This window comes from Cnephaeus nilssonii (genome assembly GCF_951640355.1).
Source record: "Cnephaeus nilssonii genome assembly, chromosome: 14".
Taxonomy (NCBI): domain Eukaryota; kingdom Metazoa; phylum Chordata; class Mammalia; order Chiroptera; family Vespertilionidae; genus Cnephaeus; species Cnephaeus nilssonii.
The window spans coordinates 57,470,637-57,492,704 of NC_137085.1; the positions used below are offsets into that span (position 1 = coordinate 57,470,637).

The 22,068-nt window shown below is 37.3% G+C and overlaps 1 protein-coding gene across 4 annotated transcripts in view; it reads left to right on the forward strand.

Moving 5' to 3' along the window:
* Nucleotides 1-22,068, forward strand: part of CCDC171 (coiled-coil domain containing 171) — a 253,621-nt gene that overhangs the window by 203,019 nt on the left and 28,534 nt on the right. For all 4 annotated transcript variants that reach the window (XM_079790672.1, XM_079790674.1, XM_079790673.1 and 1 more), the window contains one exon: nucleotides 6,037-6,189. In XM_079790672.1, the coding sequence (XP_079646798.1) occupies nucleotides 6,037-6,189 (153 nt within the window). The remainder of the gene's footprint in view (nucleotides 1-6,036; nucleotides 6,190-22,068) is intronic.

Here is a 22,068-nt window from a genome sequence, read left to right on the forward strand (position 1 = left end):
ATCCCAGTTCATCCTTTATTAGCTAGGTGATCTTGGCTAAGGTACTTAGTAGTATCAGCGGGCCTCAGTTTCTGATTCTGTAGAGATAATATGAGTCTTACAGGGTTATTGCTAGAATTAGAAGGACATGCAAAGCTCCTAATGTGGTGTCTGGCACTTAGTAACTGTTGTTAGAACTGGGGTCTAGGCAAGCCTCAGAGCATGGGAACGATGGAGGAAGTGAGACTACCTTTGGGCAAAGGTGATCCAGCCTAGGTCTTGTTGACTCCCATACTTTACAACTCACTCAGTGATTCCTGGTGGTAGAGTGTGGGCTTCACCTCCCTCCTTGGCAGACTTCAGGCGGATGTGAGATGGACTGTGAGTGGAATGTTGAGCTGAGCGCATGTGCCCCTCAGGTTGCATTGACTCCTTTGAGGCTCCGGGCTGTACTGTGGCCCCAGAATACCTGGTGTTGCTGTGGCAGCCAGTGAGCAAATATAGACCGGTGTTTGTATTGGAAGTACTTTCCCTGTCAGCTGTCTATATTGCAAATAGTTCCCCTCTCTGTAGCTCGTCTTTTAATCTTCGTAACAGGATCTTTTATAGAGTAAAAGTTTTAAATTTTGATGAAGTTCAGTTTATTGATTTTTTTTTCTTTTATGGATTATGCTTTTCTATCATGTCTTAGAACTCCTCATCAAGCCCTAGATGCCAAAGATTTTCTTCACATTGTCTTCTAAAACTTTTCTGGTTTTATGTTTTACTTTTAAATCTGTGATCAGTTTTGTGAGTTAATTTTTGTTAAGGCATGTGGTTTAGGTTGTGGCAATCAGAATTCTACAATGGCTCACAAGACCCTTCCCTCGGTGTACTATGCTCTTGAGGGTGGGCAAGACCAGTAAATACGAGATTATCCTGGATGGGCTGGACCTAATCCGAGGAGCCTTCTAAAAGAGGGTGAAGTGTTGGAGAGATGCTCTTCTACTGGCCTGTAAACAAGCAAATGGCCGTGTTGAGAAGGGAGGGGTCCCCTTGGCAAGGACCTGCGGTGGTCTTTAGGAGGTGAGAGGGACCCTGTCTGACAGTCCCATTCTTGTATGAATCTTCATGCATTGGGCCACTAGTATAAAATAAAATCTATATATGAAATTTCTCTCCCCTGCCACTCCCCTCCCATTTTAACTCACTCTGGATGATACACTTCTGCCATTTGCATCTGGAGACTGAATATATGTATGCAAGACAACAGCTGCTCCATTTTTGAATAAAGTAAGAAATACAGTTTTTGTCCTGTGGTATGGGTTGCCACTGGTGTCTTCTTCACTTGGTCCATTTTTTAGACATTCATGTTTCTGAGGTATGTTAAGGGAAAGGTGGAAGGATTTCACAATGCAGAGAGGTTGAGAGAGGCATCTTTACTTCCTGTGTATTTCAACATGAACAGTTATGTATCCCGTGTGGTTAAAAGAATTGATGGATTAAATTCATACATAGTGTAATCTTTATAGCATGGTAGTTTACAATAACATAGGAAGTAGTTTTTAAAATCTTCTATATAAGGCTTGCTGCTTTTCTTGTGGAAAAGTACTACAAAGTACTCTTGAACTTGAGTGTCAGTTACGGGATTATCTTTATCAGAAAGAGAAAGGTTCCAAATCCGTTGACCTTTTCTTTGATGGCAAGTGGCTACCAAAAGCATCCTATCTAGAAAGTATTTAAAAAGCTCTCCCCAAATAAAACACACTCTGCCACATCAAGGTAAAGTGACATTTGCAGAAAAAAACCCTCACTCCTTTGAAGGAGTTTTATGGAGAAAGCATTATGGAAATAGTTGTTTGGAAATATTTCTAGAACTATAAACTTTTTTTCTAAAATTGATCTAAATCCATAAAAAGTTTCAAAGCAAATTTCCTAACCTAATAGGGTGTTTGAACTTTTGTTAAAAATATAAAATATATTTAGTGTAAAATATATTTGTTAAAATATAAGAAAACAAGGTATATATTACTTTAAAGATAAATTGATAGATTCAGGGAAGCTGGATATTTTCTAGCCAAAATGTCAATTAAAATTTCTGTATAATTGATAGGATTAAACCATGGTTGTCATAACTTAATAAACATGACCAGTGATACACTTCTGCCATTTGCATCTTACATTCAACCATGTGTTGTGTGAGTGGTGAGGGTGGGAATTCAGAATTAAATAGACTAATTACTACATCACAAATACAGCACTTTAATAATAATCCAATGAAAGTTATTATTTATTTATTTTTGGGTTAATCCTCACCTGAGGATATTTTCCCACTGATTTTTAGGGAGAGTGGAAGAGAGAGGGAAAGACAGAGAGAAACATAGATGTGAGAGAAACACATCGATTGGTTGCCTCCTGCACATGCCTTGACCAGAGCCCGGGCCAGGGTGGAGCCTGCAACCGAGGTATGTGCCCTTGAATGGAATCAAACCCAGGATCCCCTGGTCCGCAGGCCGACACTCTATCCACTGAGCCAAACTGGCTAAGGCCAATTAAATTTATTAGATTACATTTTTAGAGGGATTTCTCTTATTAGAGTTAAGAGAATGGCTTTGCATTAGATTTTTAATGATCTAAACCTTACAATAGTTTTGGAAACAGGCAAAAAATGACTCTTCTTCCCATTTCAAGGGGGAAGGAGATGGAGGCTCAGAGAGATGGCATGGTATTGTCCAACAACATAAAGCTTAGTAAGTGGCAGAGTGAGGATAAAAACTGAAGTAGGAATGATGATTCCTGGTCCATTATCTCAGTGGAGAAGATGAATGAATTTGTAAGAGAGGAAGAGAGACTTAGCATAGGAAGGAATAGATATGATTTTATAGTTTCTGATTTTTATATACTATTTAAACCTAGGAAAATATTTTGTGTTAGTGTTAGATATAAGTTTACCTTGAAATTACTCAAAATAAGGCAAACTAGGACATGTGACATGCTTTCAAACATGAGGTCATACCATGCTTAGTTAGTGTTGGGTGATGGAATCCACTTTTTTGTACTCTGCCCTTTCTTTTATGCCCACAGATATGCTTTTGTATCTTCTTTCACCTTAAACAAAGTATGATTAATACTTTATTCATTAGAATATTAAGAGTATATTTTCCAAAATATCTTAATTTTTTTCCTATGAGATATTTTATTTTTTAAAATTATTATTAAAAAATATTTTTATTGATTTCAGAGAGGAAAGGAGAGGGCGAGAGAGATAGAAACATCAATGATGAGAGAAAATCATTGATGGGCTGCCTCCTGGAGGCCCCCTACTGGGGATCAAGCCTGCAACCTAGGCATGTGCCCTTGACAGGACTCAAACCTGGGACCCTTACTGTCCACAGGCCGATGTTCTATCCACTGAGCCAAACCAGTTAGAGCCCTATAAAGTATTTTATACCAGCCTATGGCTTCAACCTGTGGTTTTTCATCTCATTTATTCATTCATTCAGACAAGTGCTCACCGTGGGCCGCTATAATCTCTGAAGATACAGAGATGATAAGGCACAACATCTGGCTTCAGGAGCTTCTTAGTCTAGTAAAGATAAACATGTAACCAAATGCATTTCTGCTAAAAATACATGCAATAATAGAAGCAAGCATCAAGGATTCACAGAGAACCCATGTAGAAGGCAATACTGCCTTTGGGCTCAAAAGCGGCTTCTTGAAGAGGTGGGTCTGAGCTTAATTTTTGAGGGATAATACGAATTGTTTTTGGCAAAAAGGTGTGACATTTTTTGCTCTTACCTACAAATACTAACCTACTTCTATTTCTTAGACATTGTGTGTGTGGGTACTTACCTTTGTTACCAAATTATTACTTCATATGAATTGATCAAATATCATGGTTCTCAAAGCTTACACAAATTAGACTCTTTAGATTAAATATAATTTGGAAATTCTTGGATTATTTACCATTGTACTAAGTTGTGACTGTGGCTTGAACATTTTTTTCTTGTAAATAATATGATATTATATTTGAATATTTCAGAAATGTTGGATTTTATTTTGCTACTAGTGGCCCGGTGCATGAAATTCATGCATGGAGGGGGGGGGTTCCCTCAGCCCAGCCTGCACCCTCTCTAATCGGACATCCCTCTCGCAATCTGGGACTGCTGGCTTCTAACCACTCACCTGCCTGTCTGCCTGATCTCCCCTAACTGCCTCTGCCTGCCTGCCTGATCACCCCTAATTGCCTCTGCCTGCCTACCTGATCGCCCCTAACTGCTCTCCCCTGCCAGCCTGATCTTGCCCCCAACTGCTCTCCCCTGCTGGCCTGATCTCACCCCCAAGTGCCTCTGCCTGCCTGATCTTGTCCCCAACTGCTCTCCCCTGCCGGCCTGATCTCACCCCCAAGTGCCTCTGCCTGCCTGATCTTGCCCCCAACTGCCCTCCCCTGCTGGCCTGATTTTGCCCCCTACAGCCCTCCCCTGCCAGCCTGATCTCGTTCTTAACTTCCCTCCCCTTGCCGGCCTGATTGCCCCCAACTTCCCTCCCCTGCCAGCCTGATCTCTCCACCAATGGCCCTCCCCTGCTGGCCTGATCTTGCCCCCAACTGCCCTCCCCTGCTGGCCTGATCTCGCCCCCTACAGCCCTCCCCTGCCAGCCTGATCTCGTCCCTAACTGCCCTCCCCTTGCCGGCCTGGTTGCCCCCAACTGCCCTCCCCTGCCAGCCTGATCTCGCCACCAATGGCCCTCCCCTGCTGGCCTGATCTTGCCTCCCAACTGCCCTTCCCTGTCAGCCTGATCTCACCCCCAACAGTCCTCCCCTGCAGGCCTCATCTCACCCCCAACTGCCCTCCTCTGCCAGCCAATTTGGTTCTGATTGGTCGGTTTCTATGCCAGTCAACGTCAAAAGCTTCGCCTCCTAGGCAGCCATTGGCTTCTCACAGTTGACCCAGATTTGGTTCTGATTGGTTGGTTCTATGCCAGTCAGCATCTCTGGGCCTATCAACGGGGCCTGATCAGAAAGGCGGGGCTGATCAGCAGCCCTGGTGGAGGCCTGAAGAGAAATGGAGGCATGGCTGCTGGCCAGACTGGGAGAGAAAGAGAGAGGCAAGTGCTGATCAAAAGCTGCCACAGAGGCAACAGATCAGTCCCTGCTTCTCTCTTCAGGCCTCTCTCTGGCCCTGATTCATGTGGCCCCCTCAGCAGTCAGTGCTGGGGCACCGCGCCTGCAGCAGAAGCAGTCAGCAGGACTGACTTCCAGTTGGTCGAGCCTCGGTCATTACTGGACATTACAACCCAGGGTTTTTATATTTTAGGATGTTTGAAGTATTTTAAAAGACTTTAAGAAAAGGTGTAATAGTATTCTTGGACTAAAAATTCACTTCAGGTTGCTTTAGAAGAAAAAGTCTATAAAATATGGTTAATCTGTCATACGGAGGTCCAACAATTCCCCAGATATTTACTATTTAGGGGAGAGAAAAAGTTATCAGCACTTGCATGTATTACTTACTTATTATACATGCATAGTATAATGCAAGGGCACGTCTCTATTATATGAATGAATGTAATTATGTTTGGTTTTTTTTTTAACAATATAGGAATGACATTTACTCTTAAAAAATCACAGGATCATCTCAGTTCCTTTTGTTTAAGAACACTTGTTTGTAAGGTAGATTGAAAATTTTATTAATTTAGCTTATTTTGAAATATTTTGCTTATATATCTGTTGTGTGCATTAAGATGGAAATGTGGGTCATATTACAACTTGAATTTAGCTTTACAAAGAAAATAAGTGTGCCATCTTTAAGAACTGCATTCTAAATTTTAAGCACAATAGATCAAAGTACATCTTATTTAAATAAATAGTCTGAAAAAGAAGTCTCAATTATTTTTTCCCCAAACTGTCTTAAAATAGTCACTGATCTCAATATAAAATGTGAGGTGCAGCTTTATTGTTTTAAAGAAAGATGAAAAGTAGTTTGTTTAAAAATTTTAATGATTTTGCTTTCAAATTATGGAAATTCTTCTTTGGGGACAGCTCTATTTGAATTGTATGTGACATTATTTTTATTTCTTTAGGCTATGATTAAAAGCTTCATGGATGTCTACCAGCTTGCAAGCACCAGAATTGCAACCTTAGAGAAGGAAATGACATCTCATCGAAGTCACATTGCAACCTTGAAATCAGAACTTCACACAGCTTGTTTACGTGAAAATGAAAGTTTACAATCAGTAAGTCCTACAAAATTGTTTTCTTCTTTGGATCTGGGGTCACATCTGCATTCATGTATTCATTGCTCTTAAGATAACTTGCCAATACATAGAATTTAGGATAAATGATCAATCAAGCACTATAAAATTATTAGCGTGTAGAAAATTATTTAGGAAGAAAAGCAATTTATTTTCCATTGTATCGTGTATAAAGATGTACATATTGTTATCAATGCAAAAGCACTACATCAAGATTCCTTTGTGTTTGGCAGTGCAGCTGACAGTTGGATTTGGCAGTGTGCATAGTGAAAGCTTACAACTGTCTGAAGATTCAGTGTGTCCCATTAAGACAGAATATTATTAATTATGCGTATAACCAAAATGGTAATTAGAACATGTGATTATTCTCTGTAGAAAACTAGACTTATCCATAATACATGCCTAGCTAAAATTCATGTTGTGATTCATCTATATGATTAAAATTCAGTTTCAGCAGTCATTTTATGTTTTAAAATTTTAGCCCATGATGAAATTTGGGCTCATTTAAAACTAAACAAAATTTCCTACATTTGAAATATAACACAGATTTCAGAGAATATATGGAGAATATAAAAAAAAATGAATGCTTGTGATATAAGGGAATGAAATAAACATTTAAACTTTTTTTCTCAAAAGGCAGATATGTCAACAGTGATGGAGTGTACCCAATAATTGGAATGTCTTTTCCCCCTTTTTGGTTTGATTAGAATAAATCAGGGTAACTTGTAAATAAAGACAGTGTCATTCTGCCATTCAGCTGTTGACCCATTTCATTTCAACAGAAAAAGCGTTTAGCATTAAAGCAAATGGATGCACAGCTATGTTTTGGTTCTTCAGCTCCTTGAGGGTCTTAGCTCAAATGTCAGCATCCCAATAAAGCCTTAGAGATCATGGGTATTTATAATTGCAACCACCAGTCTTCCCTCCCCCCAAACTCTATCTCACTCTTGCCCTAGCTCACCTGGCTACTTCCATCTTCCTTGATTTATACTTTTCACTACAGCACTTATCATCAGTTGACATGTAGTATATTTTATTTACTTGCTTTATTACCTATTTGCCCCCTACCCTCAGTACAATATAAGTTCCATAAAGATAAGCAATTTTGGGTGTTTTCCTCACTGCTGTGAAGTCACTCCAGTGCCAAGAACAGTCTGGCCCACAGTAGGTAATCAACAAATATTTATTGACTGAAAAATACTGGTAATGTAGCCACTAAATAAACAAACCTGCTATTTGGGACCTGAGATATGAGTTCATTTGGGTTCAGTTTATAAAGTGGCTTTGTTAATTTCTTGATGAGACAGTAGTAATTTTAACATCCACCAAGAGAAATTAAAATGAAGAGGAAATTTAAACATTTTAAAAAAATAAATATTTGAAATTTACTCTAACCTTTCTTTGAAACATACATTTTTTTCCCTGCTAACTCTCTGACCCCCTTGGTTAATATTATATTATACTGTTGGGGTTAAAGCCTTCTCAGGGTCCGTGATGTTTGTGCTAATATCTGAAGACTGGAGAGGAGTAATCTGGGGGTGGAAGAGAGTAGTGTTCCAGATCAGGAGTAGTGGAGTGGGAGCATCTACAAGGACTCTGTGATGGGAAGAAGAGACTGAGAAAGACCAGTATAGTTGGAATAAAGAGAACAAAGGCAAGAGTGTCTGCGATAAAGAAGGGCTAGAGAGAAGGGAAAGGTCAGACTTTGTTGTCTTTGTTTTAAGAGCAAGGGAAAAGTCATTGTAAAACTTTAAAGAAGGAATGACGTGCTCAGATTTGCTTTTTTAAGAAGATCACTTTGGTCTTGATATGAAGAAACAGTTGACTGGGAAGAACATGAGCAGACAATTTTAGGATTTTTGCTTTTGAAAATAGATCAATGATCTTATTTACTAAGAGAAAAGCAATGCAACAGGAGGGAATATTGTTGGTTTAGTTCTAAGTATGTTGATTTTGAGGAACGTTTGAGACATCAAACTGGGGTGTCAAGAAGGCTGCTTGCTATGGAATTTAAGCAAGATGCCACATGGATATAAAAATTTTAAGTCATTGTCATATGGATGAGACTTGCAGCTATTAGCAAGAATGAGACGATATAGAGACAGTTTATAAAGTAAGAAGAGAAAAGGGCCTAAGAATGAAACTTGAAAACTCCAACATATAATGCTTGAGTAGAAGAGGATGAGGCTGCAAAGGAGGCTATGAAGAGGTAAGAAGACTATACTAGTACAATGGAATATTATGCAGCTGTAAAAAAGAAAGAACTCCTACAATTTGCAACAGCATGGATGGACCTAGAGAGCACTATGCTAAGCGAAATAAGCCAGTCAGAGAAAGATAAGTATCACATGATCTCGCTCATATGTGGAATCTAATGCACAACATAAACGATGAACAAAAATAGACCCAGAGGCATAGAAACATCAAATAGACCGTCAAACCTCAGAGGGAAGGCAGGGAAGGGTGTGGGTGGGGGAAGAGATCAACCAGTAAACTCATATGCGTATATGCATAACCCATAGACACAGACAATAGGGTGGTGAAGGCCTGGGGAGTGGAGGAGGGTGGGAGAGGTCAATGGGGGAAAAAGGGGACATATGTAATACTCTCAACAATAAAGATTTTTTAAAAAGCAATTCCTCACCCCACTGATGTTATATTTCAAATCTGTAATATCAGAAATCCAGTAAATGCCTTAAACAGTTGAGTTAAATATTACAGTGGACTTTTTAATATGCTGTACTGATGTAGCAAGAGTATTAAATTTATTCAACCATGAACAATTCTTTGATTATCATACACCTCAACTGCTCTGTTATGTATTGACCACAAGAAGAATAAAAAAATAGAAAATGGAAAAAAAAAGAGCTAAGAAGAAACCCTAGAATGTATGATGCCATGAGATTGGAGTATTTTAAGAGTGATGTGTCAGTTGTCTAATATACTGCTGAAGATCAAATGAAATGAGGATTGAAAATGGCCTTTCAATTTAATATATGGAGGCCTTTGGTAACCTTAGCAAAGACTCTTTCAATAAGAGGTGGGTAAATAAGTGGAAGTTGACCAAAAAACCCACTGAATTTAACCACCTATCTGAAGGATTTAGCTGTTAAGTGTGAGATGTAGGAATGGTGTGTTCAGCGGATTCAGAGAGCTCTGTTTAAAGATGGGAGTGACTTCACATATTTCAATATCTTAAATTTAGACCTCCAAAATATGGTTTTGGTCCTGATCACTGTACTGTCCATTTTAATAATTATCCATTTTCAGTTATTATCTTTTCACATTCCAGCTTTCTTTTGACTAGTGTTTGTATAATATATATTTTTCCATTCTTTTCTTTAACCTATGTTTTATATTTACAGTGGGTCTTTTTTTTTTTTAAAGAGAGGCAGGGAGGAGGGAGAGAGAGAAACATCAATTGGTTGCCTCCCTCACACACTCTGACCCAGGCCAGGATTGAGCCTGCAAAGGAAGTAACCATGAATCTGACCCACGACCCTTTGGTCTGAGGGCCGATGCTCCAACCACTGAGCAAATCAGCTAGGGCTACAGTGGGTCTCTTATAGAAAGGCACAGTTTGGCTTTGTTTTATTGATCTATTTGACATCATAGGATTTTAATTGGGTTGGTAGACCATTTACATTAATATAATTATTGACATTTTTGGGTTTTTGTCTGCATTTTATTTCTTCTATGGGCTTGAAGGTGATAAGATAATCTCTGCCCTTGTGGATTCATCTTCTAGCAAGGGAAGCAGTCATATAAGTAGTCATAAAAATAGGCTTGTATAAAATCTTCAGGAGCATAGATGAGGGAGTAGTTTGTTCTGCATAGCATTGTCAGAAGAAAGTACTGAGAGTATGAAATGTTTGTGGGAGTTTTTGAAAAATGTATAACAACTTGACATTTTGTTTAGGGGGAAGAACAATCAAATCTTGTTTTATTTTGTTTTGAGAAATAAACCTTATGAACAGTACATATGTTTACTTAATTAAATTATATAATGAGTTCTATATAATAGAAAAACGTATTGTTACTTTAGTTCCAGTCTCCCTCTCAGTTAAAGACATCTAACTCACCAAAACAGCCTGTACCCACTGGAGTCCAAGACTGCTTACCTTCATATGTTCCCAATCTGTTGTACCATCCAGTCCTGCTTTTTACTCTAGAATCTGATTTGATTCTACCTGTGACCATTTTGCTTTTGGTGTTCTTGATTGGCCTCTCTAGTATTGTTATGTTGGCCATTCTCAAATTCCTTTACTGGGCCTCAGATGAACTAGCTTCATCCAGTACCCACCCCACCTCTCATTGCCTTCTGCCCTCAACAAGACTTGAGAGTCAGGCAGGTCTGGGTGTGCTTTCTGACACTGTTATTGATCATCCATACAACACTCTAAGCATCAATGTCTGTATTGGTAACATGTGATTGAAGTTGCCTACACTGCGAGGTTGTTATGAGGCCTAAACAAAGACATTGTCTGTAATAGTATTAGGAGCTCAATAAATAATAGCTCTCTTCTCTACACACAAAAAAATTCTGATAGTCACATATATTTACTACAGCTAAGTTCTAGTAAGAAATATATGTTAACTAGGAGGTAATCTTTTAATGAGTAGGCAAAAGAGCTAAAACAACCCTTAAATCAGTGCTTTTAGCACATGTTAAGTACACCACTAATGTTAGTTGTTATCACTTATATAATGAACTGAGAACAGTCAGTATATGCTCATTATTATCTTTTTCAGCCATTTCACTGGATAAAAATAAAAATAAATATTCAATAGTAATAAAAAATGTAATATATTGTGATGTTGCAATGATAGAGATTGATCATATTGTAGACATGAACAGTTGTCTATAAAGACTGTATCCTTCTTTAGGTGACATTTTCACTTTTTTGTTCAGCAACATGTAATAATAATGCTGGAGTTCATCTAAGAGTGCCTGTCAGTTGTATACTTGCCAGTACTTTAACATTTTCAGTATGCTGGTCTTTGACCCATTAACTGAAGGCTGCTCTAGAGCTTTTATCTTGAGTAATAGTAACCAGAAAGGTCTTTTGAGTCCCATACAGCCCAGTAGAGAACAGTACAGCAGTCAGAACCAATTACTTGTGGGTGTTCGGATGCCGGCAAACCCACAGCTGTGGAGAAGCATATGATATTTCAATCTGTGAAACACAGAATGCCAAACCCAAATACTTTGCAGTGAGTTATGAAGCTGCAAGCTACAGTATTGCTTTGCCTCATTACCACTGTATGCTTAAGCAGTATGTTTTTAATTCTGTAGTACTTTATGAGAAAGTAATAAATTACAAATCAGAGGAGCATTTTGGTTAGTATCTTTGCAAGGGAGATATCTTTGTACCATTATGTCAGATTTGATTGTTGTCAGTGGTATAATATTATTAACAAAGGGGAAAGAATTAGATATTTTGGTTTGGTTTAGATAAAACAAAAAGTAAGATTCCCCACCCTGGCTGGGTAGCTCAGTTGGTTAGAGCGTCGTCCAATTCTCCAAAGTGGTGGGTTCTGTTCGATCCCAGGTCAGGGCACAGAATCAACCAATAAATGCATAAATAAATGGAACAGCAAATTGATCCCTCTCTCTCTCTCTCTCTCTCTCTCTAAAATAAATAAATAAATAAATAAATATGAAAGAAAAGTAAGATTCACCTTTCTTTTAAGTTCTCAAATAATATCTTGTCACATTTATTTTTATTACATTTTCTTGAGAGAGGAAGGATTGCTTGTCAGTATTAGTATTGTGTAAAGAAACTGATAGAATTTAAGGTATGTTGGCTTTATAAACTTTCAAGTGCTTTGTCTCAGTTGATTACTGAGGTTTTTAGCCCTTCAAGAAAAATAACTTTTTTTAATGAGCCATAAGCTAACTTAGTTTGTTGAGTGAGGCTACAGTTTAGTGGTATAAAGTACAGATTATCAAGTCTCACTCATAGGTGTTTTTTTAAAAATATATTTTATTGATTTTTTTACAGAGAGGAAGGGAGAGAGATAGTCAGAAACATCGACGAGAGAGAAACATTGATTAACTGCCTCCTGCACGCCCCCCACTGGGGATGTGCCTGCAACCAAGGCATGTGCCCTTGACCGGAATCAAACCCGGGACCCTTCAGTCCACAGGCTGACGCTCTATCCACTGAGCCAAACCGGCTCATAGGTTTTTAACTAGAACCCAATTAGGTTAGAACCTAAGGCCTCTGATTTTTTTGTTGCCTGTGAGACTTTTCTATGGGACTGCAATGTGGATTAAGATAAATCTCTGTCATCGTGGTACTTTGAGTAGAGTGAGAACACAACTATTACACAAATAATTAAAAGAATGATATTCAAGTGGAATCATGGAGTACTGTGAGAGCATATAACTGCGGGACCTAACTTAGGCTTAGGGTGGTCTACTTGAGAAATTGAAATCTTAGTTGAGAAAATGAAGATTAAATAGGAACTGACAAGAGAAAGTGTGGAATGCTCAAGAAATGAAAATATGCCTGTATGATTGGGGAAGAGAGAATTAGGTGGAGAATTGTTGGAAAGGAAACTGGAGGAGGAGGAAGGGCTGGGTAGGTGTGCCCTACACTCTGTGAGTCTCAGCTCTGTGAGAAAGAAACTCTGAGATGTCTCTGACAAGTGCATTGCAAACATCTACTCCCTTTGCTTTATTTGTTTACTTTTCCCAAATGCAAATCTTACTTTTTCTATTTATCCACAAAATTCACTGACATGTGCTGCCATAATAACATCTGTTTTACCCATTTGCTTAGATGCTCATTAAATTCTCCCATATTTTTATCATGACCTCCAGCTCTGGCCTTTGGAGTTAAATAAGGGAAACATGAAAAATCAAAAGGTGGGACAGCCCAGTCAACATGCAGAAATTTTCCTTGGTCCTTGACACACCTACCCAAACTTTTAAAAGTTTCTCATAGTCCAGAAACTCAAGCTTTTTTGCATAATCAACAGAGGCTTAGAGATGGTAATGTATATTTTATTGGCTTCACACCTTCCTTCTAGCCTTTTAGTTTTTGTATGATGCAGTTTAAGAGGATGAGTGAGTGAATGATGTCTGGATATGAATGATGTCAGTGACTATAGGGGCATGGTATTATAAATTTCATATTTATATAAAATCTATATAATAAAAGCCTAATATTCAAATTGACCGAATGGTAGAACAACCTTTTGGTGGGGGTTGGGGCCAGCTGCTCGCCAGCCGGCATCCTCCCCCGATTGGCCCACTGGTCGCCTCCCACAGAGGGAGGCCAGACTGCAGCTTTGGCCCACTCTCCCCTGGGGGAGTGGGCCTAAGCTGTCAGTTGGATATCCCCCAAGGGTTTCTGGACTGTTAGAGGGTGCAGGCCAGGCTGAGGTACACCCGCCCTTCCCCCGCCACCCAGTGCACGAATTTGTGCACAGGCGGGGTCCCTTGGCCTGGCTGGCGATCGGGCTGATCAGGGCCGGCCGGCTGGGGGGAGGGACCACAAAAAGTAGGCTGGCCACGGGAGATTGGCTATGGGAGCGCACTGACCACCAGGGGGCAGCTCCTGTATTGAGCGTCTGTCCCTTGGTGGCCAGTGCACATCATAGCGACAGGTCGACTGGTCGTTCGGTTGATCAGTCATAACGGTCACTTAGGCTTTTATATTATTTATATAATATATAAATATTTTAAATTAGATATATACATTTATATATAAATATAATATACAGGTTGGGGCAAAAGTAGGTTACAGTTGTGAGTACATGAAACAGTTTATTCTTGTATTATTATTTATTAATTATTATATTATTTTCCATACGAACAACTGTAAACCTGCATTTGCCCCACCCTGTATTTATAGAATTCTGTTCTTCAGTGAAAACGTATTACAAGGGGGGAGCAAGGAGAAGCCAGGATAAAAATGTCAAACCCTGAACATTGTAATCAGTTGGTAATTAAGTTGTAGGAAATGTAGATGGTAATTCGGCATCTAATACTTTAATTATTTTCATCAGTTATTCTAGGAGTGGCAGCAACTACTATGCTTCTGAGTGTCCCTCCTGCTACTTTATCCTTCTCACTAAATTGAGCTCTTTGAGGGCTTTAGTTACCTGCTGGATTTTCAGCAGTCTCCACTTCAGTTTTCTAGGCACCTGAAACTCACTGAGGTCCCAGCTGAACATATTATCCAATGTTACCCTTCCCCATTTTTCCAAGTTCTCCATTCCATACATTCCCTATCTCTGACATAACTATCCCCCTTGCAGCCCACAAAAACCCCTTAACATTTGTTCTACTTTCCCTCTACCATCGATATTTAATCAATTGCTAAGTGGTATTGTTTCTACTACCAGAGATCGCGTAAACTCATTCTCTCCTTTCTACCCTTGTGGTCACATCAGGCTTTCCTTGAGGTACAGTATTTACTTGTTTTTTTCAATGAGTTTTCCCATATCTAGCCCTTTGCACTCGCTTGCTTTTTTCTCGATTCCTTTATTCTAATGCTAACCGTGTCGAGTCACACTCGACATCCTAGTGCAAAAGGCTAGATTTTCCCCTTCCACTCTGTCTGCCACTTTTTGCCAGAATTATCTTTCCAACATATAGATATGGTCGGGCCATAACATGGCTCAACAAATTTTTAGCTCTACACTTTCTTCCTGACATTCAGGCATGTTCTGAATCCATCTGTTTTTTTAAGTTCATCTCCCAGTTGCCAGAAGAACCCTTTGTTAAGCTCGTTTATCATTGTATTTACCTGTCTAAGCACTATGTAGTAGTCCGACTTATATAATCAATTAGTTGTGTATGTATTACCATATTAGGATTCATTAAAAAATCCATTTTAGTGATCTGACTTCAATAAATGCTGGTTGATTTGAATTGAAATTAATTGGAAGAATATTCCTTTAATAATATTTGTTCAAACACAGTTGTTATGGAACATATATATTGCACAAATCGTAGTTCCCCCAAATTTTTCCTACACAAAATTTTCTTAAATTAATTCCCATCAAATGATATTACATATATTTCTCTAGCAATTACTTAATTAGAATGGATATAATAATATACACATTATTATACCAATATAAAATTTTAAGTTAAACTTTAAAATAATATACATTAAATATTTTTCTCCTCTTCACTATTTTCCTTAAAAAACAAAGCAAAAAACCCCCCAAAACCCCAAAGGCAAAAATTATTTATTATAAGAAGAATATTCTTTTCAGCATACCACTTAAATAATTTTAAACTTTATTAGATTTTTTTCGGATCCCTGCCTCTGTATGTTTATCCACATAGACATAAAATGACCAGTGTAATAACTTTTACTTACATGGTGGGCCCTCTGTAAATGTCTATAACAATTGTATATACAAATTAAAAGTAGTTATGCCCTGGCCTTGCAAAAAGTCAGAGTACGTGAGGTTTATTTCAGAAATAGAAGTCTAATTTACATAAATCAGTAGAAAGCCTATTTTCAAAAATGTATTTCCTTGAACAGTAACCTCACACCATATACAAAAATTAACTCAAAATGCACCAAGATCTAACTGTAAGTCCTAAAATTCTTAATTAAAAAATCTAGAAATAAATCTTCATGAGCTTGGTTTTGGCCTAGTGGATTCTTATATAAGACACCAAAAGCATGAGTGACAAAAGAAAAAATAGATAATTTGGACTTTATCAAAGTTAAAAACTTTTTTGTATTAAAAAACACCCTATAAAAATAAGAGAAAATATTTATAATCAGTTATCTGGTTAGGGTCTAATATGTAAAGAAACTTACATCTCAACAACAAAAAGACATATAACCTAATTTTTAAAATGGGCAAAGAACTTGAGTAGATACTTCTCAAAATAAGACATACAGATGACCTACAGACATGTAGAGATGCTCAACATCATTAGTCAGTATGGAAATGCAAGTCAAAACCACAATAAGATACCACTTCACACCTACTAGGAATGCCATGAAGAAAAAAATAAAAGAGAAAAATAGGGAATGTTATAGCTGCACTGTTCACAATAGCCAAAAGATCGAAACAACCCAAATGTCCATCTATTGGTGGGTAAACAACTGTGGTCTATCCAGATCATGCAATATTACTCAGCCGTAAAAGGAATGAAGTATTGATCCATGGTACAGCATGGATGCACTTTGAAAACATTATGCTAAATGAAAGAATCCAGACTCAAATGGCCACATATTGTACAGTTCCGTTCATATGGAATATGCAGAATAGGCCTATTCTGCCTCCATAGAGTCAGAAAGCAGGTTAGTTGTTGATGGGGGTGGGGTGTGGGTAGGAATGGAGAATGACCGTTTAATGGGTATGGGATTTCCTTTTTTGTGATGGAAAAGTTCCAGAGCTAAGATAGTTGTGATGGTTGTACAACAGTGTGAATATAGCTGATGCAACTGAATTGTACACTTTAAAGTTGTTAAACTGGTAAATTTTATGTTGTGTGTTTTTATGACATTAAAAAATGTTTCTTTTGGTTCTTGGGTGGTAGGGGATTCGCAGCTTATACAGAATGGCAATCTGCTGTATTGGAAAGTGGCATGACAGAGAATCAGAGAAAACTTGGGATTCTAGAAGAACCTTTGTTATCAACTCACCACAAAGCTTTAGGAAATAAATCACACAATCTCCTTGGATTTAATTTTTCCTGGCTGTAAAATGAAGGGTTTAAACTAGATGAAATCTAAATTCACTTTCAGCTCCAAAATTCTTTGACCTTACAAATACTGATTTTGAATATGTACTTAATTTGTAACCATGTTTTGGTTTGTTCTTGCTTCACTTTACAACAGTATGTTTCTAAGTTTATAATAACATAATTATATTTTGAATTTGGTAATATTCAACAACAATAATCCATTTACAAATATATAGGAGTTAAATAAATTTCACAATAACTTGTAACTAGTTAGTCAAAAGTCCCCAAAGTAATCTGAAAATGTATTAGCATATTTGTAAGGAGTATTCCCTTTTTTTATGCAAAGATTTTTTTTGATATTTAATATGTTAGGAATGTGAACTTTTAACTCGTCAAACTATTGTAACATATTTGAAAATTATAATAATTTGATTAAAATGCTGCCTATAAGGCAAAAGGTTTAGTTAATAGAATCCATATGTAATTAAAATGCAGAACTAAATGTAATCAGACTCCAGTGACTAGTGCCTTCATATTGATAGTTTTACAATGGCCTCTGGGGTTGAAAGTTTAAATGTTATAGAATGCAACAACACTGCAGAAAACAACTTCACCTGGCAATTTAGCTGTTTTGAAGACATCAACACAATTGCTTGATAAAATGTGACTACCACAGTCTAGATTTTCATCATTTTAGGAATATCTTCCCTTGGCAGGTGGTTGAAGCACATGCCTGGTGGGCTGGTGGGAACCACACTCTCCCGCAGTTATATAAACAGCCAGACATGAAGGTCCCTTCTAGGAGCCAAGCCATGGCCTTCTTGCTTCCTTTTTTTAAATAACGGAGTTGCTTAATTTGGGTGAATTCATTTGAATCATATGAAAGTTATAGACACAACACTATGTACCAAGCCACAAAAAAAGTTAAAAAAAATTTCCTGAACTTAAAAAAAAATTATTTTCTCTGGACAGTTTTAAGAGTCGACATCCTGTGTTAGAGTTCTCTAATCATCACCAGCACAATTTACAATCAGAACACACAGAGAGCCAGTTTTGACCAGCTCATCTGTTGATCTTGGCAGAGACCCTTCATCTCACTGTGTGCAGCTGCCACTGGGGACTTGGGGGACTCAGCCGAGAGCCAGAGGAGGGTGGGAAGGGAGGCTGGTCAAGGCATGAACACATAGGCCTGCTTCATTTCAACGGTTGTGTGTTGCTTAAAAAAAAAAAAAAGTAGTCTTTTTATTTTACTGCTCCCCCCTTCTTTTTAACCTGAAATTAAATGAGGACCGCTCACGAGCCACTGCGCTCCAGGCATAAGGAATTGTAATGTCTGGCTTCCAGAAACTGTCCCGTCAAAATGTGCTTCTGATTAGGTGGCTTAATTACAGCTGTGAAAACAATGTTGATTTAGGCCTCGAGATTCCAGGGCATGTCAGCCGTTATTAGCTAACCTTGGACTGAATCCACCATTTTAAAACTCGTACCACTAAAGTCACCCAGCTTGACAACTTTTTATGTAGGCAGAAAATTTGCCAGAAGCAACACATTTTTATGCAAAATATTGTTCGATGCATAGTTTCAACTACAGCAGCATGAGTGGCCTTTAAAGAGATAGTTAACTTTGCACTTTATCAAGAACAAAGAAGTTCTGTTTGTAAAAACAGTAAGTTTTGAATAGTATTTTTAAAGAGTTGACTGACATAAGAATTAATTTTAATTCCTTTAATTCAGTTTTATTTCAAGTCTAGCATGTTGGTTTAACCACCCAATTTTATTACACCTAAATTTTCCTGACAGTTTCATTTGCTGTTAGGAAATAAAATGGCAATTTTTTTTTTCAACATGGGAAATAATGGCTAGTTTTAAAAACATTATGTTTGAAACTTCCCTTGCCTCAAGCTGGTTCAGACACAACCTCAGTTTACTTTTGGAAGGAAACGAACCTCATTAAATAGTTTGAAATATTTTAATATAATATAAGTGTGTTTTTTCATAGCGTGAAAGTTTATTAGACTCATGTATTATACCTGCAGGGGAAGTAAAAGTCTTAATAATAATATGGTTTCAATACTTTGGAATTTTCAATACAATTGTCACTGATATCATAAATATTATAATTACATATTTAAAGTAGTTCCAGTTCTATTGTATTTAGATGGCTAAAACTCCTCTTATATGCGGTGAATGTTTTTTATTTGTCAATATTTTTAAAAAGTGGATATTAAGTAGAAAGCAATACCAGAAGAGTAAGGTGGGCAGCTGAACAATAAACATAAAGAGTCATATAATTCTCATAATAATTTTGGAAGAAACTTTTTCTTGAAAATTCATGATTTATGCCAAACCAAATACCCAAGAGAGAGCTAAATGATTTCTTTACAATGAAATCTCCCACACCCAAGACATTAAATCCAGCAAAGTGGGTGGTCACGGCACATCATTTTCTCCTAGTCAGACTCATTGACCAGTTAACTGGCTCACTCTGAACCATGTGTGGACAAGGAAACTTTTGTTCAAGTTGAATTAAGAGTTAATACATAGGTAATTAATTGTGAGGAATGGATGTGTGAATAGTCGTGTTGATGATATAGGATGTGTGTATGAAGAGAAAGTTGGGCAACTGATTCAGCATGCTCTAACTTAGTAATCCCATCATCTAAATAGCATCCAATTGCCAGAGACTGTAGAGACCTATTACAGATACATTCATTCCATCTATTATTTAATGTAATCTGCATATCAGTCTTAAAAGAGAAATACTGTTTCCCCATATTGCAGATGAGGCCACTCAGTCCCCGAGAGGATAAGTAATTTGCCCAAGATCATGCTGTTTGGGAACTAGATTGGAACCCTTGTCTGTGTCCAAAGCCCATGCTCTAACCAAAGATGGAAATAGATACTTTTCCTGGAAGGCTATGAAATGGTAGTGAGACATTAAGAATGATGAAGTTTCTGTTGACTTACTTTTAGGCTTTGTTAAGAGACAAGAGCATTTAAACTTGAATAAAAGTTTTATAGTTTTCTGTGCAAAAAAGCCTTTTTTTCTTTCTTTCAGTAAAAAACGGCTGTGTATGAAGACTGACAAATTCACTGGGTCTATGGTTAAGGCTTTTACCTAGAACAAAAGGACCTTCCTTTATTCCTTTGAAGTTGCTTTATGCACAGAGAATTGAAAGTGTGCATCCTTCCATGTTATACTGGTTTGAAGATACTGCGTTTGTTCTTAAGATTCTGTGTTAGCTTAGAATCTGGGAAGAAATAGCTGTCTTCGTTCCCAGAACTTTGGCTTAGGGCATACTTTGATAGCATCTGAATTCAGCTTATTCTTTTGGATAGCCTTTTGTTCTCAATGTTTGCCTGACACCAATTGGAAAGATACCCTTCCAGAATGTAAGGGGTCAACTAAGGTTACAGCTTTATGTTTCTAGTCTCCTCCATCTTATTTCTAATGACTTCTAACTGAAAATATGCATTTGGTTGAAAAAATGTGCCATGTGGATTATATACAGTATAGATTATATCTGATTTTATCATGATAGAGTGGTTGTTTTCATACATCATTTTCTTAATTCTTTCTGGTGGTTTATGACTTATTTACAAAATTTTAAATTAAATAACATAGTGTATATTATAGATCCTTATGGTTATAATTATGTATACCCAAATTGATTTTTCCTTTTTTTGATAACATAACATTTTTTGGAGAAAAGAAAAGGTTTGACAAAGAGTTTTGAACTTAGATATATTTGTATGTCTATATAGATATTCTGTATCTTATCCTGTATGGGTACAGGTATTCGTTATTTTGGGGTATTACTATGTTTTGCCTATGGAGTAATCTTTTTTAAATGCCTGTTTCATGTACTTATATTTCCGGATCCATATTTATTTGAATATGAATTCCTCCAATTCTTTGAAACATGCTTAATGTTTTTTCCTAAAGCGGGTAAAAAAATAAACCCCAAGAAATTCCAAGAATGGTTATTAAAATAATTCAGCTTTTATAACCACATTGCTCCTTCTTTTAATGGCACAGATAACACAAGGCATCAGGTGTGTAGTAATGCTTTTTAGCAATATTTAAAATGGTTAATATTTCAATACTAAGCAAGCAAGAAAGTATAGGGGGTTTATCGTTTATTAGAAGCAGCTGTTTAGTAACTGTCATAGCTTTATTTACCCCTGTCTCACATGAATACCTCACAGTGGGAATGGGGGAAGCTGAGAGAACATATATATATATTTTTTACTCCCCTCCCCTACTTCAAACAGGGTAACTTTAGTCTTATCTCATTTAAACATGAAATATCTGAACAAGATTTCATCCAGTAAGAGAATTCTGGTGTTAAAAGGTTTGACAGTCCCTGTTATATCAAGAAAACACCCAGGAACAACCATCTGTTATGTAAGTAATCATTTAACCTTGTCCTCATAGACAAAAAAAAAGTAAAAGAATGAACAATGTTATGATAACTTCTGTACTTAGTAAAATCATTTTTACTTATGGCTGCTTGAAAGCCTAAAACTAAAACTTGTTTTCCAAAAAATATTTTTGCTTACTTTATGCATAAACTGTTTTCCACTGAAGTATAATTGAAATACAACATTTAGATTAGTTTCAGGTGTACAACATAATGATTTGACATTTGTATACACTGCAAAGTGATCAACACAGTAAGTCCAGCCACCATCTGTCACCACACAAAGTTAGAAAAAGAGATGAGGACTTTTAAGATTTACTGTCTTCACTTAACTTTTAAATTTACAATCTAGTATTATTAGATACTAGTGGCCTGGTGCACGAATTCGTGTACATTGAAAGGAAAGTAATTAGAAGAAATATTTTAATATCACTGTTTGCCCTTTCTCTTTAATAGAAGTGTCAACCAAATTCATGATTGACAATGACAGATCGAAATACACGCATGCGATTGGCACCAGTGAGAGCTTTATATGTATGGCGCATGTGTGAGTCAACTTAGCTTTTTATAGATATAGAATAAACTTACTTAATTAGACCTGCTTTCTGATTTAGATAAACTTTTTCCAGCCCAGTGAAGTACCCCAACTTCTCTTTCAGGTAATTGTCAGCAACACAGCAGTAAATATCAACACGAAGCAGATTATTGTTGTAGATCACGCAGGGAGAACAAAGGGTAAAATATTTAACTGCAGCAGTGTTTGAC